We start from the raw sequence: 20,183 nt of genomic DNA on the forward strand, positions 1-20,183 counted from the left end.
TATCTAACTCCAGCTTCCCTCTACACGGTCCCTTCTCCTGGTCCATCACCTACCTGCAGCAGGCAGCAGCTTGGGGCAGAGCCACAGCCAGGTCAGCCATCAAAGCATCACCAGGCCACCTGGATCCCTCCCAAAACAGGGGGTTTCTGCCTTGAGGAAGTCACACAAAGGGCTGCCAAAACATACCAAATATTGCATAACCTCAGCTGCCACACCAAAAGCAGGGCACCATTTACAAACAATGCAAAAGAGGATTTATTGAAACCATTCAGTTAGACGAAGTCCTATAGGGCACAATTCGCAATAAGTTAAAGAACCAAACCAAACAGTCTTAGTGTTAAAAACCACACTAATACGTAACACAGTGATATATGCCATCATCACCCATCTGAGTTATTGAATCAAGGCACAAAGTCATTCATTAAATACTGCAAAACAAACCAATTACACTGAGAAAAAAGCTGGAAAAAGGACTTGTTTTGTTAACAAGGTGCTGGTTTGGCACTGATGCATTTGAGCTGCCACAGGGAAATCTGCATTTCCAAAGTATCTGGAAACATTAATGGACAACTTAAAGCCAGAAAAGCCCCCCCAAAGCCGAAAATCCATCTTTCCTGAAGCAACATTCAGTGTGCCTATGGGAAAGGTCAGGTCTGGGTAGGGATGGGAGGAGGGAGAGTGCCACAGCAATGTGACTGCGGTGAGCATAGAGCCTGAGCACCTTGCTCCCTGCCAGGGGAATTTTAGTGGGATACAATCCGCATCCAACACTCAAATCAGACTGCACACAAGCCTGGGACTCCCACAGCCATGCTTCCGGTGCTGCCCCTGAAGGACAGGCTGAATCCAGCCCTCACAACCCGGGTTCTGCAGCACTGGCACAGCCCATGACCCTGCAATGCTGGCACAGAGACCTGTGGGGCTGCTGCACTTCAGGTCTTTACTCTGCTGAGCAAAGAGGCAACCTAAGCTGGGGCACACAGCAGGGGAGCGTCCCTGCACCCCCAGTTTCCCTCAGGGAACAGCCTGGATAGAGAGTAACAGTAGTGAAAACCTACCATTTTGAGTCCAGGGTGGTCTGAAGGTAGTGAGTACTCTCCAGGGAGCATCCCCAGCTTCCTGCACAGCCTGGACTGCACAGGCCAGCAGCACTCATCCCACATGGCTCCCTTGACTGACTGAGATATGGATCATGGGGCAGAGGGAGCCAGGGCACCCTTTAGGCCAGCTGGAAGCAGGAGGTGAGCATCCAGGCAGACCACTGATGCTGCAGCTCATTTTGCTGCAGGACTGGGAGAGCTGAAGGGCGCGTGTCTCAGAGCAACTGATGTGGTGACTGCAGCTTTCAGGACTGCGCAGCCAACTCAAACCTTTCCTTCCAGGCTGCTGTTTCCACAGTCCACACTGGACCCCACCAGGAAAAGCAAAAGACACCGAGCCACAGAAGTCTCCAGTGGAGATGTCACCTTTACTCAGCAACCTGTCCCATTCCCTCAGGCTACCAGGCTGGACAGAGAGAACAGCACCCGAAGATCCTCACCCAGCATCACCTCAATTCCAAGGGCAGGGAGGCAGCACAGAGCTCTCTCTGGAGCTGTGCTGCAAAGAGACCTTGAGTTGTTTCCCCATGCAGCTTTACAGCTTGCCCACCTCCTGACAGAGGGGACAGTGCTTGGAGAAGGCTCCTCAGCGGCAGCAAGGCTGAATGAGTACTTGCAGGGCAGCTGGCATTGCCACTGGGGTACAGGGCTCCCCAGAGTTGGCAAGCCCAGCTCCCAGGAAAGGTTAACATGCAATTCTACTCTGAAAAAATGTCCCACCTCCTCTGGCACCTCAAAACCAGCAAGAGAGGTAGTGTCTGAACCAGCAGGGACCAGCTAGCCTGGGCTAAGGGTGGTTTCTGCATCACTTATAATCAGATTTGGGGCAGGGAAGAACATCAATGCATAAATCAGGTGGGAGACCAGCTCCCTTTCTGTGTCACCAACACTGCACAGCCCGGCTGGAAAGGAAGTAGCAGAGGAGACAGACACAGGTAGGTTTGTGACTGCAGCGTAGGGCACATGGGGCTGTTCTTAGGAGAACAGGCCATTTTCTAAGTAGAATAACAGTTTAACCCGCTCTTTGCTGGCCTAGGTGACACCTAGCCACATCATCAGCCATGGCTGGGGTCTATCACTACACACACCCCATGACTACCAAAGCAGGGGCCCAACTCCAGGAGAGGGTGATTGCAAATCAACCTGCAGCCAAGCCCCTCTCCCACCCCAGGAGAGCTGACTCAGAAAGGACACCTAACACCACACACCGAAGCTCCACTTCTCACGCAAGCACCCAAGAAATAACCAACTCCGACATCCCCAGCAAGCACATGCTTTCCTCCAGACACAGGCTGAGTCAGCACAGTTCTGCGGGCACAGAAGGATCGAAGGGAAAGCCCTCTTCCCTGAGCTGACAACACTTCAGTGGCGGCCAAGCACTGAAGTCCCATCAGCTCTGAGGACAGATGCACTGGCAGCTGCCCCCATGGCCTGGGCATCCCCAGACACTGGGGGTGCTTTCCCACCAGCCACGCTTTGGTTTGCGGATCAAGAAAGGCAGCTTCCCATTTGCATCCGTGATCTGGGTTTGCCAAGAGCACGGCTGCAGAGGAGAGGCAGCTCAGAGACGCCCAGCCCTGGGCAGCCTCTCCCCATCCCTCGGCCAGCTCACACTCGGCTGTGGAATCGCATCCTGTAGAGGCGGTCCCGGATGTACTGCTCGCTGTCCACAGCCACCTGGCTCAGCCAGATCACCCTGCTCCCAGACACATCCTCCTTCAGTTTACGCTTCATCAGGGACACCGTCCCTGGCTCCTCGCTGGGCTGAGGGCCCTGCAGCAGCACGTAGCAGGCATGACGGCTCCGCTCGAACAGCAGGGCTGTAACACAGAGCAGAAGGAAAGCCCAGCCTAAGGTCTCTATGCTCAGACTGGCCACCAGACCCAACACCAAGCACCCAGAGTCCAGGAGGCACTGGAAGCGTCCTCCTGCGCCTCCTCACTGGAGGGCTGGAAGGAGAGAACTTACCATCAAATGCTATTATTTGGTCTGTGCTATTGCGTAGCTCCAACAAGACATTAGTGTAGGAGGGATGGAAAAGATAGAGCTTCTGGAGAGGAGCTCTGGATCTCTGCAACAAACAGGACACCATGAGGACAAAGACCCGTGAGTTATCCCAGAGACACCACCAGCGCCAGGCTCAGCTGTTACTCAGAATACATCTAGTTACTTGTCCATGTCTGCCCAACTCATGCTGTCTGATGCTACTAGAACTAGTGCTGGGATTCTGCTTACTCCTTGGTGCTCTCCTCCCCACCCCAAGCTCCCTGTAAATAGCAGGCCTGTCTGCCACAGGCAGGAGACAGATTTTTGCCTTAGGGTTGGTAGAGTTAGCAGGAAAGCACAGGAAGCTCAGCTGGTGCTCAGGCATCCTCCAAGACACAACCTGTCACTAATGCTGCCAGCCACTGCCCCAGAGGGCTGTTACACAGCTGAGCTGTGCATCGAGGCTGCCAGAGACTGCCTTGGTGCAGAGAGGAGATATTCACATGGCCGTGGGAGATCACTGTGTGTGGTACTGCGACAGGAGGCTCCCAGCCAAACAGCAGCAACTCCAGAGGTACCAAGCCAGCAGCCTCTCGCCTCACCTACAGTACCACACCAAGGCAGGGCTCTGGGCAACCAGTGACTTTGCTTGTAGAGCCACTAAGTCCCTTTTCTCTACGTAGCCAGGCTGAGAATGACAAAAGCTGCTGCTGCCACCACCAGCTGTTAGCAGGGACATTGCTATGGACATTGTGAGGGTCCAGCAGAGACCAGACCACACGCAGAGGTCTGCCTGCTTGAAGCAGGCTGGACTGGCCAGAGACCCCACACTCAGTGCAGAGGCTGCAGTGTTAGCAGCACAGACAAATAAAAATGGGAACACTGGGAGAAGGGTGTAGCTCCATCCAATTCTGTCCCAAAGTCTGGGAACAGCAGCCATTCAGCAGCACTACTCACCGTTTCATTTCCTGGCACCTGGTATTCACCCCAGATGAGGAAGGTGGACCGGTGATCAGCAGTAGAAAGTGTGGCTGGCCCAGGGCTCTCTGCTCTCGAGTTTAGCTTCAGGCTCCACTGGACTGTTCCAGATCCACTCTCAACAACCATAACCTAGCAGGAAAGAAAGAAAAGGAACTCCTACCAAAGAGCTCTAACAAGCCATGAGAGAGAAGTCAAGACAGCTATCTCTACCCCACACAGTCTATGGGAACAAGCATCTGAGACAAGGGAAGTTGATGAAATACTTGAAGCTGAGCATCACAGAGCTGTGAGACCTGGGGCGGGCCATGTTAGAACAAAGTCAAAGTTTTGCAGCTATTTCAAGGGTTTCAATTTCAAGCTGCAGTTTTGCAGCTATTTCAAGGAGTTCAAAGCTCTTTCATTGAAGCCTCTTGCTGAAAAAAGAATTAAAGTGCCTGAGCCAGCTTCAGTAACCTGTTGAAAGAGAGCCTTTCCCAGCCTAAAGCTTCCTAAAACCAGCCAGAGGGGACATCCCACCGGCTGTCCCCAACTCAGTGCCTGCTCGAGCTGTGAGATGCAGAGAAAAGTGAAGTTAAAGGGAAGAGATTTCAAACCTTCTTCCTGTTGGGTCCGATTTCACTCTCAAGGACAATACCAAGAACATCAGGTTTGTAGTAACCAAGCAGCGGCTCACTAAGGGAGAGAAAGAGAAGGGACAGATCATAACAGACCCTGATGACTTGGGCGTACCTTGTCCTTTCACAGCACCCTCTATCCTCCCACAACTCCCCTGGTAGGAGACTCGGCTGCCACAAGGTTAGGTTAGCCTGGTATCACTTCAACTCTGAGCCCAGTCCTAGGCATATCACAACAGGCACAGAATGCATAATCAAAGCTTTGGGTGCCTCCATTGTAAAGCAGCACCTGACATTTGCTAGCAAAGGACACATGACACAATAAATATCCACATAAGACCACAGAGCAGGCTCCTGCATTTCAAATGAAAAAGCATCTGCCAGCACACTGCTGTTGCTGGGAACCGGGAAATGCCACATCCACCCCACACTGGTAACACTACCTCACAACACGGGACACGTTGAGGGTCCACAAAGTCTGCAGATTGTGTGCATTGATCAGCGTAGCCATGTCCGAGTTTACAACCAGGATGTTCTCCCGTGACCGCCCAGGAATTTTTGCCAGGTAACGGATGTCCCCAAAGCTGAACAAGGACAGAGAGATGATTAGGCTTTCTAGATTGTGGATGGGTTTATTGCAGGGTTTTCAGTTTTGGCTTGGTTTGGGTTTTTTTCTCCCTGCACAGCAAATGCAAATAGGAAACCCCTGCCTGCTTTCCCTCCTTTCCTATGAAACCCTGACCAAGCCATCAACACCAGCACTCTCCCTGAGCTTCCGATGTGCTCCTAGTCCAAAAGCCATGTAGCCATGAAAGAACAAAGCCATCTTGTCAGGAACACGAGTACCCTCCACTCCACCAGCAACCAAAACAATCTCACACCTGAGAAGGGACAAGCGGTGCGTAGTGTGGTCAATGTTCTTCTCCCACTGAGGATCTTGCTGAAGGCTGGGAAGCTTAATTTCCATTCCAGTTGCTGCACTGGAGAGATCTTTCAGGGAATACGCATAGAGAGAGTTTTCTGTGCAAAAAAAAGCAAGAATGGAGGAGATAAGTTGTCCTGCCCTTGCTCTGAACTCTACGATTTTCCAGATCTGGCGGATCAACTGTATTTTTAGGACTTGCATCATAGAGTTGTAGTGGTATTTTGAGATTCAAGCCTGCATTTGAATGCTTTTAACATCTTATCTGTTCATAATCCAAGTGTTCCACAGTAATCATTTGCTATAAATGACTACTTAAACCTTACATTCTCAACATTTTTTCAAATAAAATTACGACAGTGGGTAACAAACCTTAGCTTTAGCAGAAGCCACCTCTTCTCTTGGCCTTGAATAGCTCTTTTGCTAGATGAAAGCACGACACAGCTTTTAAGAATGCAAAACACTCTTTCAGACAACTGTTTAGGAATCCCCATTTCACAGCTATGATTACTCTTTCAGACTGAATTCACAAACAGAACTGTACCTGTATAGAAAAGAAAGTAGGAGGAGGAGGAGTCCAGGTTCAGCCTGATATAACGAGGTTTCCCATCCACTGCCAGGCTTCCAGTGGAGCCGATCTGTTTGCCACTTTTTCCTGAATGGATGAAGGTCTTAATCTACACAGGGAAGGGATAAAAAATAAAAAAGGTTAAAGATTACAGAAAAGGTTACAGCACTGTTACTGCTCCAACTCGGGTGTTTCAGAAAGCTTCTGAGCAGCTGGTACTGAACAGCAGCTGAATGGGAGCAGTACTGGCTGGGATGGAGGTTTTGGAGGTGTGTATGGCATGAGTTAGATGATCCCTCTGCCGTGAATACTTTTGCAAGTTTGGAAGCCACTTCCAGCACAGCCCCTTGCCCTGAGATTTTACTACCTCTGCCAGCCACCTCCCCTGCAGGCTGGGACCACCCAACAGCAAGCCCCAGCTCTGCTAAGGACAGCAAAGAACAATCAAGCCTACTGAGCAGTGACAACGATAGAGAGGACCTAAAGGCAGAAACAAACCAGCATATGGACACAGGGGAAACTTGGTTTCACATGGCAGCTCTGCTAAATATTTTAAGTGCCCTAATTTACTCCTCCTAAGGTTGACATGAGTCTAAGGGGATAAAAGAGCTGACATGTTTCTTTATATTCTTTTAACAGGGTAACAGAATCCACTAAAAACATTTGACCTATGAGAATAAAGGCTAAAACGAGGATCAGATTCAAATGTCTGGGCAACAGTCATGTTCTAGGGAGAGCAATACACACTAGGGAAAAGAGAACCATCAGACCCAGAGAAACATCATCATTCAGAGATGCTGAGTCAGGCAGGAACGAAGGCTCTGTTCCTTGAGAGGGAGGGACTGGGAAAGAGAAGAAAATCTGCTGCTCTGGAAGTGAATCTGGGGAGTCTGGCAGGTAAATAAGGGATAGTTTGCTGGGGAGAATGAAAGTCACAGCTGGAGAGGGAGAGCAACGCATCCACCAGCTGTTCCCAGCCTCCTGCACTGGGAGGAGACACATACCAGCTCTTGTAGATCGGCTTCACCTTTCCTCGCAAGCCCTGGTTCAGCAGCTGCTCCAGGACAGCAACAGCCAAAGGTATTCATACAGCAAGTGAAACCACACAACACCCTACTTAGTGCATTGCTTAATACCTCTATGTGCTGCTACAGGCAATGTATCCTGAAAAAACATCGTATGTTCCTGGACATGTTAGTGCTGAAGCTTGCAGTAGGTAGAGGTCAATAAGTCTCAGAAAAAGCTGCCATCTAAACCCCCTGCACACAGACCCTTCCCTGCAAACCTCTTGAAGCTCTGCCATTTCAAGGAAGAGCAGTATAAAGTAACATTCAGCTTCAGCCCGTTAGCAACAAAGCTAATTTACTTAAATTCTGAATCTCACTTCCGACAAGAGTGCCTTTTTCCAAGCTGCAGAGCCCCACTCAAGCTCCCTACATTTTGCATGATTTCTCAAAAAAGAACATATTTTTACTTAAGCTGACAGAGTGCTTGCCAAGTCCGGAGGAGGAAGGGATTTTGTACCAAGATAGCTAGAGAGGTTAACTGGAAAACAAATCAAAAGGCAGTCTGTAGAACAGAGACTACATTCAAACCTTTCTGGGCCACCTAAGATTAATAAAAATAGAAGTCTTGAGATAACTGGGATAGCAAAAGCAAGGAGGAGAGAAAACAGAAGTGAACCATAAGAGTCGAGAGGATAGAATTTCTGATGACTCTGGCAACAACAATGCCTTGGACAGCAAAACCCTATTTGCTTATGGAGGACTCTTGTATGAGGACACCGAGATTCCACTCCTCCCATCAGACTTGCAGGGAACCGTAACTTCTGTATGCTTTAAACAGGACAGATTGCACATGCAGATGATGCTGTGCCACTCAATCATGGGTACAGATGTTTTAGTATAAGAACACTTTTAGATACATGACTTTCCCCCTCTAAGAAATGGGAAATACGGAGGTAACACAACTGGCAGCTATTTCACTGACCTAAGTCAGAAGTAAGCAGCGCAGTGACACTAGGAAGAGCTGTGCAAAGCAGACCACAGGCAGAGACAAGGTGTCAGAAAAGGGCAGTGGTGGTACAGAAGCACTGGCTGCCAGTTGTGCTTTGATCTAAGAGTCAAACCTGTCAGGGTTTGTTCACTTCCACGTCTCTGAGCAGAGTCCCAGAAAACTGCAAGCTCATCTAGCCTAGGCTCACTCCACACACAGCCCAGGGACGCGCAGTGGAGTGCACACTGAGAAAGGGCAGGGATTCCTGGCCAGCTTTTTTCTTTGTTTCTTTATTTTTTAACTGTAAACCACTTGCATTGATTTGGGAGTCTTTGGATTCATCTCTGCAGGGTGGGAAAGAACCTGTCCCAAACCCACAGAAATCAGAGGCCTCTGGACACTTCCTCTTAGACGACAAGATTGAAATAAATAGCATTCCTGCCATGCCCTGTGGTCCAGCCACTGGGCTTATCACAGCTTCAGAGTGACATACCTTATCTCCTGTAGCAATAAAGATTATCAGGTCCTGAACTCCATCACTATCCACATCTGGAATCACTGACACGGGAGTCAGCACAGTATAATTAGCTCCAAAATCACTGGAATGTCTCCACTGAATTTCTCCTAGAAGACAGTTATTAGGAAACATTCACTAAAACGCACTTTATGTTGAAAGGCTTTTATTGCCCCTGCTCCTCAAAGTACTTTGCAGTAGCCAGCCATTTACAGCCCATCAGCACCACAAACCAGTCACATTTATGCTCATCACAAGGTACTTTGTTGTATTTCTGCATTTCAAATGAGTCCCAGTATCCACAATTTCAAGTTATATTGGAAAGTAATTCTAGCTGCCTGCACAAATGCACCCAAACATCCTGGGCCCAAAGAAGTTTTTCTTGTGCCTTAGTTTAACATACTTCCCAGCATGTTCATGGCACAGAGAATCCTTTTTTGTGACCCAAACCTTGCTGCTGTGTGTTTAAATCTGCACAGACATTTTAATACCATAAAGCAGCTGAATTCTGACCACAGCATTGCAACTACTCCCCACAAAACCTTTGCTGCAACTTGCCTCCTGCAGATGTTCCATGGTGATGCAACCAGCTGCAACTCAGTACACATCCCCTTCTCCCTCGTTTGAAGAACACACACAGCATGTTCAAACTTGTGCGTAAATAGAGGTGGCAAAGATTTGTTTTTTAAATAACGGGGTGGGGGGGTTCTCTTCAACAGCTTCAGGCCAGTTGGGTGGCTCTACTCCATATGCTGCTGGCCACTTTCCAGTCACTGCCCAGTGGAATTTGCAGTGGAATTTGGTGTGCATGTGGGGAGACCACTGAGAGGGTTTCTTTTTAAGGAAGACTTAAGTGACTAACTAGGTGTTCAGAGGGGAAATGCTTGCCCTCCCCTTCAAACAGTATCACACACAGCAATTATAATTTCAGGAATGCAAAGTAATCATCTGTTCTTTGTGAGGAAGGCATTGCACTGAAGGCCAACAATTACTACCTGATGCTGTCCGCAATAATTTAAGGCTGGATGTATTTCCAGTAGGATTCCTCCAAAGCTGTTACTGAAACACTGGAAGAAAATACTTGGACTTGTTAGTATGACAACAGATGTGAACGAGAAGAGTGCCCCTAAGAAATAATTGGAAGGCAAGGAATTTTACTCCTGAAGAAAAGAAGAAGTCAAAGGAAAGAAAACTGAAGTTTTAAATAACTATAACCTGGTTTCAGCACAGTCCAAAGCTACAACAGTAAGACCAAGCTGATGATACTTGCATTTCAATGCATTAGGCTCTATTCTTTGCTGGTCAAACAGTGGATAAGGTGTGGATGAAGCATCTTACTCTCTTAAAAGAGCAATCTGACTTAACTGAAACAGGTAACAGTGAGATGGACTCAACACAAAGCACCTGAGAAGCTTTCATGCTCTAAGACAACCCCCAAAGGGCACCAACCATGAAACCAGTCCCATTCTGTTCCATCAACTGGAGACAGGACTATTCTGTCTAACACCGAGATGCTTCCTCAGAGCCCAAGCTCACAGCAGAAGCATGGTAACAGAAGTCAAGATGGAAATTAGACAAGTGCCTGGACAGCAAATCAAACCTGGATGAAGCGGTTGGGGGTTTTTTGGACCAGAAGGAATAACAAAATTAGGACTGAGATGACTGAGTTCAGCTCTCGCTTCGAGCAGCCGCAGAGGACTTCTCTCTGTAAGACATTCTCCAGGTTGCAGTTCTGGTTTATTTAGCAATTTCTTGCACAGAAACAATTTCATACATCTGATCATCGTTGTCCACTTTCTGCCATATCCCTCAAGAGACCAGAACTACTCATAGGGCTCACAATGCAGGCTGCTAGAGAGCAAGGCGAAGAGAGAAGTTGCAACAAAAGACTTATTCCTGTCCTCTTCCTGACTCTGCTCCTTGCCCTGATAGAGATGGAATATGCAACTACACAGACTTTTGCTTTGACCTGGAACAGCTAATCTTAAACTCCTGTGTCTCAGTTTGCTTGTAAGATAAACATGCAGGAATGTTAGATGTCCCACGCAAACAGAAGCATGCAATCCTACACTTCTTGTATGCTCAGGTCACTTCTGGCAATGAAGAAAGCAAGACTTAACACAACTAGAATTGACATAGAAGCACTAACTTTATCAGCGTTTAAAGACCAAAACCACATGAGATGCTTTCAAATCATGATCTGCCTATTTCTCCTCCAATCTCCCTACAGGCAGAGGCTAGACAGCCTGAGAGCCCTGGAATCTCACCAATGCTCCACAATAATGAATCATTAACAGCTAAACATTGTTCTGGCTACTGTTTTTAGCACAATGTGATGTAAGTCAGACTTTGTCACTTTAAATACATTTAGCCTATTTAAATACATTTTATTCTGACCTCCCAACCCCCAGCCAAAGTTAACTACACTAAGAAACCCCTTTTAACCTACTTAATAGCAAAAAGGTAACAAATACGTCAACTTTCGTGTTGTTCACTCTTCTGTCTGAAGCAATTTTTCACCTCTTGCTTTTAATTTATTTACAGAATGTTTTCTTTACTGTATTGTTGTTGTGACCTGTGGCTTAGCCTGGTTCCTTCTCTCTGGGAGCTATTTCTTTATGGCTGTCTCTAGTTACATGCATTTGGCTCCTACACTTTGACCTGAAAGCAACTACTTCATTAATAGTCTAAATAACCTGTGCTAAAGGTTACTGATGAGAGAAATGGGGCTAAGATACCTCAGCTGGTACAGAAGATTTCTAGCTCTGTGTACGTCTATACTTCCATCCACACTGGAAATTAAAAGCTACACCAGATCTTCCTCAGACCTCTCACTGTTTCTCTCCCAGTTTTTCGAAAATAGGGTGTTAGGGCTTCCGTACCAGATAGAGAGGACAGGATCCTAGGCATGGTACCAAGGGAGAACATGCATTTTTTAGAACCTTTGAAACAGTGACCACCAAAATGGAAATGTATTTCAAGCTTCACCAGCGTGGAAGGTTCAAGGTGCATTAGGATGATCACTGCCCTGTTCCAAGAGATGTACAGGCACTCTTTACCCCCACCCTGCATTAGGCAAGTTGATGATGAATTTCTCCATCTATAGGTTCAGAAATGAAGGCGGCTTTCAGAGGAAACACACAAAATCCTGGACTACTGAAACAGGCTGGTGAGTACTTATTCTAAGTGCTCTCCTTGATGACTTTAAAATGATAAATGCCTAACACTCCTCTTGCCGCTGCAGGCGCTCCTAGCACGCACACACAAATGACTGAGAAGCATTGCAGGTGCAATCCCTGAGTAAGAAGTAACATTCACAGTTAGTGATTGCTGCTCCTGTTTCAAAAGCTGTTGAAATGTTGCTCTTATCATACAGCAGCTGGCACAAAACACCACAGCAGAGTCCAGCCTTTGGAATGGAGAGGCTGAGAGAACAGGCACTTCTCAACAGCCCAGCGAATGGCTCTGGCAAGGTTTTCAAGATAATAAATACCCTTTGCCCATTGTTCATGTACCAGCAAGTCATGTCACACTGATGCCCCCAGCTGCAGAGGTCTGACAGTCACTGGGTGAGGAAAGCAGGAGCACCGTCCCCAGTATGGCAGCGGTATTCTGCTCACCACTCACCTGTGTACAGGTCAACTGCTGTGAGAGATACCGGCTTCCCCACCACCAGGCAACCCGGGGCCTCAGCCCCTCCGAGCTCCTTGATGCCACACTCCATCCACTCCACTTCCTCGGCAGCAGGCCTCTCCCAGAGCACTCTCCCGTTGGTGCCAGACACAGCAGCAATGAAGGCACATGGAGAAGGCAGACCTGAGGAGGAGACATGTCAGAGGGAGCACTACCTACACACCTACCTTTGCTGCTCCACACCACCCGAGAGCTGGGACTCACCCAGTCCCTCTCCCCACCCAGATAACCCAGTTTTCTCTCCCAGTCCCATAGCAGCCTCACTAATTAAGAGCTGAAAGAGCAAAACCAGCCCTTACTGCAAGGCTTTCTGTTTCTGAATCACCTACCTTCATCCAGACAGGATCTGTTGAAGCTGCTGCTGCCATTGCTAGCTTTGAACACAAAGATGACATCTTGCACTTTGTCTTTATTCACATCTTGTATGGCAAGAAACTGGTAGGCCACTGCAAAAGAGATCACAAGGCAGGCACTGGTGAGGATTGTCTCAACCAACAGCCAACCTAGCTGGAGCAAAACAAATTCCTAGAGTCCTACTCACTGCCTCCATCTCTGACAGTGTAACCTCAAGACAAATTGGCTTTTGTATTAAAAAAAGCCATCCACATGAGTACTGAGGGCTGGAAGTTAGTGCCAAAGGATTTTTTAAGTTTGCTATGCCCCAGAGGATTTGTCTTTTTTTAGAGCCAACCAACCAGAGTTTGAACTATGTTGAACAAAGAACAGCTCTGGTCTTGGTGTGGGGTTGCTATTTCTGAAATATAAAAAACCCAAAACAACCCCAAACCCAGCCCCAGATACTCCATGTTTCTCACTCAGCTAAAAGTAGCCTTTTTCAGCCCAGAGCAACAGAACTTGGATGCCCGCAGTAACACACAAATCTCAGTCCCCACTGGTGAGCACCATCTCTGTGTTTACAGCACAACCAGCACACACCCACTGCACATAAGACTAAAGGAAAGCTTTCATGGAAGTGAATGCTGAGCCACCAGGGAGCAGTACCCAGGCTAAAGGGCCAACTAAAGCAACTACAAATGTGTGCAACTTACAAAAAACCACAAGATGCAATTCTTCTTCTCCCCTTCCTGTTAGCCATGGGGAAAAGTCAGAAAGTCATATGGACAGAGGAAAAAAATGCCCAATTGTCCCCAGACCTCAGCTCAAACTTCAAGGGAACATTCTACAGGCCAAACTTAAACAAAAACTTATTCCTAGATACACTTCCCGACTTATTTTTTCCCAAATGAGGCCAGCCTGCTACCTTGTTAGAGCTTCAGAGCAGCAACTAATTTCTCCATTAGATCCTGTAAACACCTCCTGGAAGGCCACTCCAATTATGACGGGCCGCTGCTTATCCAGGTCAGGTATTCACGCAGCTCTTGCTCCCAAGGGCAGCATCCCTGCAGGCCTAGCTCCAGATCGTGCTTAGGTAGAGGCCCACAATTCAAGCTCGTGGCACATAAAGGAAAAGGACTGTCGGTAGGTATTTATTCTGCTACAGCAAGCTCACCTGCATGGTTGTAGTTTCGGAACCATGTTCTTTCTGAAACTGGTCTCTCTGGGCACGGAATGATAAAGGAGAAAGCAAAAACAATTATGAGACACAGAAATAATGAGATGAAGAAGGCGGCAGTGCGCCACCGGGACAGCCTGGACAGCTGCGATGACTGCTTGTTCACTATTCTTCTCTCCATAGAGTTTTCATGATTCTCTTGAACTTTTACATCCTCGGTCTTCAGAGGGTGGATCTCAGCTTCCGAGTCTTTGTTATCCATCACAGCTCATTCATAGGTATTCAGACACGCTTCACTCCCTTTACCTACAGTAATGGAAAGAGCAGTTAAAATAGATTTTGGAATATATTAAAAAAACCCCAAAATATTCTGTTACTACCTGATATTCACACTGGAAATATTCAACGGGAGGTGAGCAAATCAGTGTATTGTTGCAGAGCTGGATATAAAATGCCGTTGGTACTGGAGGTCTCCCAAACAGAGCAATGGAGAGAGACTGTGGAATGCAGGAAGGGCACAATTTCTTCTTCAGAGGAGGAAATCAGCTCTGCTAGACCCGGACAAAGAAGGTTACAGCCTCTAAGCAGAAAGGACTGACTGGTCTGTAGGTCTTCCTCAAGAAAAACACACCAAAAGCTTCTTTTGCTGCAAAGACTTCTTGCTAACTCCTGTGTATGTCTGTCTGACTCCCAGCTGGAGAGGTGAAAGCAAACACTCATGACCTTTATACCCCAACATAAGGCTGTCCCCTACTGTAATGAGCACTTGAGCTTCCCCAGGAGACAGGGAGGGAAACAAACACCAGCATATTCTGTATAGGAACAAACCAAAGCTATTCAACACCTTCTCAGAAGAGAAACCACTTGATAAGTTTAGCAACCCAGCCCTGCAGAAGGCAAGAGAGCGATTTTCCTCCCTCCCTGGACGAAAAAGGAGGTGCAAGTTGAGACTAAAATCAGGTAAATTTGATTTCATCAGAATGGAAGAAGAGCTAAAAACTGCTATTTTAATTTTCCCTGCTATAAATCATAATCTTGAGCTACAAGATTCCCAGGGTGTGTGGGGGGGGGGAAGCCCTAGTCGTTTACAGAAGTCTGTAACTCATCACCCACAAGAACAATGCAAATGGATGTTATATACAGTTTCCCTGATAGTGCTTCTTTAAAAAAATAGCGGAAGTGAAGAAATACAGAATAACACATTCCAGTAGCCTGGAAAAAGCTGCATGGCAGTGTCATAAAAAGTTATATCAGAGCAAATAAACACGACAACTGAGCCAATTTTCCATGACTGCCCCAGCAGTCATGTGCCTGGATTGTCCACTGGAGCAATTTACTTCCCCAGCAGAAAAATAGCTTAAACTCAGCACCGACACAGCGCAGAGAGCCTGAGCTTTCAACTCCAACAACAACGGGGCTTGTTACATCTCATGTTTCATGCCCAACCTCATTTACGGGTTCAAAGAAACACAAGATGAGAGGCACCCTTGGGAGGCCAGGTTCCTCCAGGCAGCTGCGGCTCCACTGGGGGGGGTCTCACCTCCCGGGGTTGTCCCTGTCCCAGCACAGGGAAAAGCTGCAGAGGCTTCTTCTCTTCTGGGTACAAATCCCAGTGGGGACAGACCTGCAGCAAGGCAGAAGTTGAGTGCTTGAGGCGAGCAGGACAGCCTGGCATGCTGCTGTCAGTCCCACGGCTAACCTCAAGTGCCTGCTGGACTTAAAAGGCTGGAGTCACAGAGCACTTACTCCAAGCTGAGCACCCTGACATTTGTTCTACAACAGCACATCGAGTACAAGATCTTGCTCCAGACAATTTAATTCAAGCAGCACAGTACCATGCAAATGCAACCAAATCAATAATGTAGAAGCTGTATCTTATTCCAAAGATCTTACTCTAAAGACCTCATCTGCCCTTCACATCAGTCTACCAGCCACACGAGAGGCACCTTCAGGAGGCTGGCTGTTTCCAGACCAGCTGCAGGCACCTGACAGGGGTAGGAAGGCTCCAGATGGAAAGGGGAAGGAACAGTCATGCATTCAGCCTTCCCCTGACCTGGCCACCATGCTGGCGAGCCAAGCACCAGACCTGCAGCAGGTTCAAGGTACAAGGCTGCAGGCACAGGCTGAGCAAATGATTTACCAGAGCAGAGCAACCACCGCCACAGCGATGGGGGATGGCGGCAGGAATGGTTAGTGACCTCCCCTGCCATGAGGCAGATGGCTCCTGTACCTCTGGCGTGCCCGTCTCCAGAAGCAGGCAGAGGTGGATCTTCTTGAACGCTGTGGTGACCAATGCCCATGGCACAGGCTGCAGCAGGGCTCCAGCACAACCCACCGGCCTCTCCAGCCTCCCAGGACAGAGCCAGGGATCCTCCAGAGCACAGCTGAGTGCTTCCAGCTCCTATGCAACTCCCCAAGAAGACCCAAAGCTGGGCTTCTCCCCACTTAGTCCAAAAGGGACACCATCCTAACGCTGTATGGAAGGTCTATTTTTATGACTCAATATAAATGACACCACTGTCATCTAGACTGGGATGAGAACAATAAAAAAAGTGGTAATTATCCTGACAGCCCCAGCAATTCCCCTTCTTTCGCAGCAATGACCCTCAGAGCCACAGATTACAAAGAGCCCTCAATGCCTTTAAAGCAATTCTTTATGTCTTCTTTCAGGGTTTGAATAATGCCCTTTGCACCCCTGCCAGAGCAGAGGCAGTGCCAGAACAATGACCACAAAGGTCAATGGCAAAGACTCAAACAATGCAGGAAATCCCATCGCTGGCACTTGCAAAGTACATGCTGGCAGCATGTGAAATGGTCTGAGCTCTGAACAACAAAGAAGTCTGGTAATCAGTTTAATTGAAGACAAGCAGAAAATGATAGTGTGCATTTCAGATGGTTTCGCTGTCCTCTAGCAGCCAGCATTTTGTCTCCTGCTGACAGAGGACACAAAATAATTCACTGGGAAGTTTAACCCGTCGAGGCACCTTGCAAGGAAATAAGCAGTGACAGGATCTTGTGCTGCTGCATTATGAACACATGCTGCGTGCACCAGGTCTCACAGCTACATGGGGATGGGAGGCCTCATCGTGAGAAAACATGGGAGAAAGACTTCACAGGAAAGGAAATAACTAGAAACCACATGTAAGACCCAAACTGAACCCACACAGCCCAAGAGCGCTGCAGTACGGCCAGGGTCTGCATCTCACACCACTCCATTTGCTGGTGTGAGTGCTTCCATCACTCCCAACCTTTAAAGGCTATTACCCCCAGCAACCAGACGAGCTAGCAGGAGTCCCTGATCAAAGCCAAGGAGGAACAAACACCCTTTCCTGTCCCACAGCAACAATGCTGTGCTCAGGACAGACACAGCTCTACTCACCTTCACAGTGGACTGACTTTCCTCTTCTCCTTGAAGCTACAGAGCAGATTTACAGATCTGATCTCAATCAAACCAGTGAAACTTGTGCAGCGAGCAGTTCACGCCAAGCCACAGCTACATCCAAGAGACAAACTATCATTACCAGTCAGCTGGAGCTGCCTGACAAGCACAGAGAGCCACATACAGTCAGGTGTATGAAGACTGGTGACAGAAACCACTTACTTATCAGTGTGATGGAAGGTTTAACTCATTTTCCACCCATAAAATACCAAACCCTGGCATCTGTAATCTCACCAGGCACCAGTTCTTCCTGAAAAATTTCTAGCAATAAATCATAACTTAGATTTTATGTTCAGTATGTTTATACCTTTCACAGAATGATTAATTCAGATTCTGACTGGCCATTTTAGGAACCCAAACCCAGGATTTAGCTGGTCTGGCTCTTGTGTTTGTTTGTTTTAAGCCCCTTACAGGTCTCCTCCCTGTCAGCCAAAAACTGTTGAAGCCCCAAGCTGCAATTAATATTGACAAAACAGCTTCCAAGTTTTGCTCTGAATAAGATGCAACATTCCCTTCACAGCTCCTTCCACAAGCAGACTGTTCAGTTTTGATCCCATGCACAGCACTGCAGCAAACTCGCCAGGCAGTCACCTGCTGCAACACAGAGACATTATTGGATCATTTTTCCCTTTTCTGCAGTTCCATTTACATCAGGGACCAGCCAAGAGAAAATAACACATAAGATTTCCCGCAAATGAAGAGATTTTCCTTTCCAAATACACTCACACCCTGCACACAAGCTTATCATTAGGCTGGGTCATCTGCAGCTCATAACTCTTTCTCAATATAAAGTCGCAGCACAGGCCGGCAGGGAGAACTGCCTCGAGGGGACCACCCCCTTCCGATGCTGGGTACCTCTGCTCCTGCTCGTGTCCATACAGCCTTTGCAGGACACTGCAGCCCATACCACAGCAAAGGCAACGCAGTCACCGAGCTCAAACACGCACATTCTGCTGCTACAGCTGTCCTTTGCCCTCCCCTCACTGCTGCTATTTTCCCTCTGTTAACATGTGTCTCTCTAAAACATCAAGTTCTTCTTACGTGACACTTAACCGTCTGGTGCCACAGAGAATTCACAACACACGAGTTATAAAATCCTCAGAGCATAACCCAATATCACCTTAGAATGTGATACATTTGTCATTCGTAGGAGAAAAGTTCTGTTTTCCAGGGCAGTTTTCACTAGAGGCAGGGGTTCAAGTAGAAAAAACTTGATCTGTTTAGCAAAGAGCAAAACATGATCCAGTAAGTTCCCAAGAGAGCAATGGGAAGAGAACAACTCTAAGATGAAGCCACAAAGCTGCATGGAACTGATTATAGTGTAGGCCAGTAATAACAACTAGCAGAAACACGTGTCGTTTATCATCCCAGAACTTACAAGCTTTGCTGGATCCAGGCCACTCACCCTCACTGACTGTTGCAGATCCCTTGCGTCAACCCCAAGAGTAGTAGTTAGAGAGCTGTTTGAATCTCTCACGTCAGAGACATCCCCACCTCACCCACGGGGCTCCCCAGCCTGCGCCACAAGCACAGTGACTGCTCTGCACCGCCAGAGACTGAACACTGGGGACTTTGGAGACACCTCAGTGCAGGAGAACCCTTTAGAAGAGGCTGTGGTCATGTCATGTGGGTTTATTATAAGACAGAAAGAAAGTACATTTAAGGGGCGCACTTGTTCCACAGGTCACAAACTCCGTGCTGCCTGCTGGGTTCCACACAGCCTAACAACATTTAGGGCAGGGTGAAACAATGGCCTTCCTCCCACCTCTGTTGTTCTTGACAGCTACCTCCAAGAGAAACCTCTCTTCTCCCCCCCGAGATGGAATTTTTCTTTTCCTCTCTTACACATGCACACGGAGGAAAGCTCATTCATTCACAGGCCATCCCACCTGCACACCCAGCACCCAGCCTGCAGAGCCTCTTGGCCTCCAGCCTCCACTGCAGAGGGCTGGCTCCAGTCACACAGAGGATTTTGCTTTCCAAAATAAGGAAAAAAGGGTGGAAATAACACATTAAAGCATTTTTCTTTTTAGGCTTGTGGCCCGCTGAGATAAAACGAAACATGAACTTGAACCCAGACCAGGAAGGGTGTTGAAGGCTGGAGGGAGCTCTGTGGAGCTGTTTCTCGTGTTTGATTGTCTGAAACACAGACCCACACGCACAGCGCTGTGCGAGCACGTCTCCGCAGGCCTCCCACACAGCCCGCCAACCACCCGGGACCAACCAGCTCAGATCAAACAGAGCAGCCGGCTCCCTCGGCAGAGCCCCCGGCTTCTGCAACAGGGATTAAATTCTTTCCCAGGCTTGTCCATATGGTTTTAAGCCACTCCTTGAGCTGCTTAAGGCGGACAGCAAACACACAGCTCCCCCCGATCACAGGGAGGGGCACCGGGCTGGGACAAGCGCAGCGGGGAGGGCTGGGCGCCCGCCGTGCTTCACGTAAGAGCCTCCCCGCCGGCCTCGCTGCACCGTTGGCGGCCACCCCCCGCTCTGAGCTGCGGCTCGGGTCCCGCCGGCGGAGCGGCTGCTGCACCCCGCGCCCGCCCCGCCGGACCCGGCTCCCTTCCTCCACAGACCCTCCCGCAGTGCCGGAGGGGCGGCCCGGAGCCGAGCCCGGGCTGTCGGGGCGCCCCGCAGCTCGCCTCGCGCCTCGCCCCTCGCCCCGCAGCCCGGGCCCGCCCCGCCGCGGAGGCCCCGCACCGGCAGCAACAACCGAGCCCGGCCCGCCGCTCTCCGCACTCACCCCGTGCGCGCCGCCACCGCCGTCACTTCCTCCTCCGGCGGGGGAAGTGACGGAAGGACGCGGGAGCCCAGTTCCGCCGTGCAGCGGCGGCCCCGCAAGAACGAGTCGTGCAGCG

The 20,183-nt window shown here is 48.7% G+C and overlaps 1 protein-coding gene across 5 annotated transcripts; it reads right to left on the reverse strand.

The window, feature by feature from the left end:
* Positions 1-231: 231 nt before the first annotated feature.
* On the reverse strand, positions 232-20,099 carry FAM234A (family with sequence similarity 234 member A). Of its 5 annotated transcripts, none has more exons than XM_030481432.1 (12): positions 20,069-20,099; positions 13,884-14,192; positions 12,703-12,819; positions 12,308-12,496; positions 8,660-8,790; positions 6,148-6,280; positions 5,563-5,701; positions 5,125-5,265; positions 4,661-4,739; positions 4,044-4,196; positions 3,069-3,171; positions 232-2,920 (listed from the first exon to the last, which is right to left on the reverse strand). In XM_030481432.1, exons 2-12 carry the CDS (start codon positions 14,146-14,148, stop codon positions 2,709-2,711), a joined length of 1,662 nt encoding a protein of 553 aa, XP_030337292.1. In that variant the 5' UTR covers positions 14,149-14,192; positions 20,069-20,099; the 3' UTR covers positions 232-2,708. The 5 variants fall into 5 exon arrangements, with proteins under 5 accessions (XP_030337292.1, XP_030337290.1, XP_030337291.1 ...); XM_030481430.1 differs by lacking the exon at positions 20,069-20,099 and adding an exon at positions 18,704-19,936 and having other exon boundaries at positions 13,884-14,698; XM_030481431.1 differs by lacking the exon at positions 20,069-20,099 and adding an exon at positions 17,266-19,936.
* Between the last annotated feature and the right edge of the window lie 84 nt (positions 20,100-20,183).

This window comes from Strigops habroptila, chromosome 4 (genome assembly GCF_004027225.2).
Source record: "Strigops habroptila isolate Jane chromosome 4, bStrHab1.2.pri, whole genome shotgun sequence".
NCBI lineage: Eukaryota > Metazoa > Chordata > Aves > Psittaciformes > Psittacidae > Strigops > Strigops habroptila.

Coding starts and splice junctions, on each gene's coding strand:
- FAM234A (XM_030481432.1), bottom strand. CDS start 14,148: ATGGATAACAAAGACTCGGAAGCTGAGATCCACCCTCTGAAGACCGAG. Junction 5,702..6,147: donor CTACTTTCTTTTCTATACAG/GTACAGTTCTGT, acceptor TTTTTTGCACAG/AAAACTCTCTCTATGCGTAT. Junction 2,921..3,068: donor CCAAATAATAGCATTTGATG/GTAAGTTCTCTC, acceptor TCTGTGTTACAG/CCCTGCTGTTCGAGCGGAGC.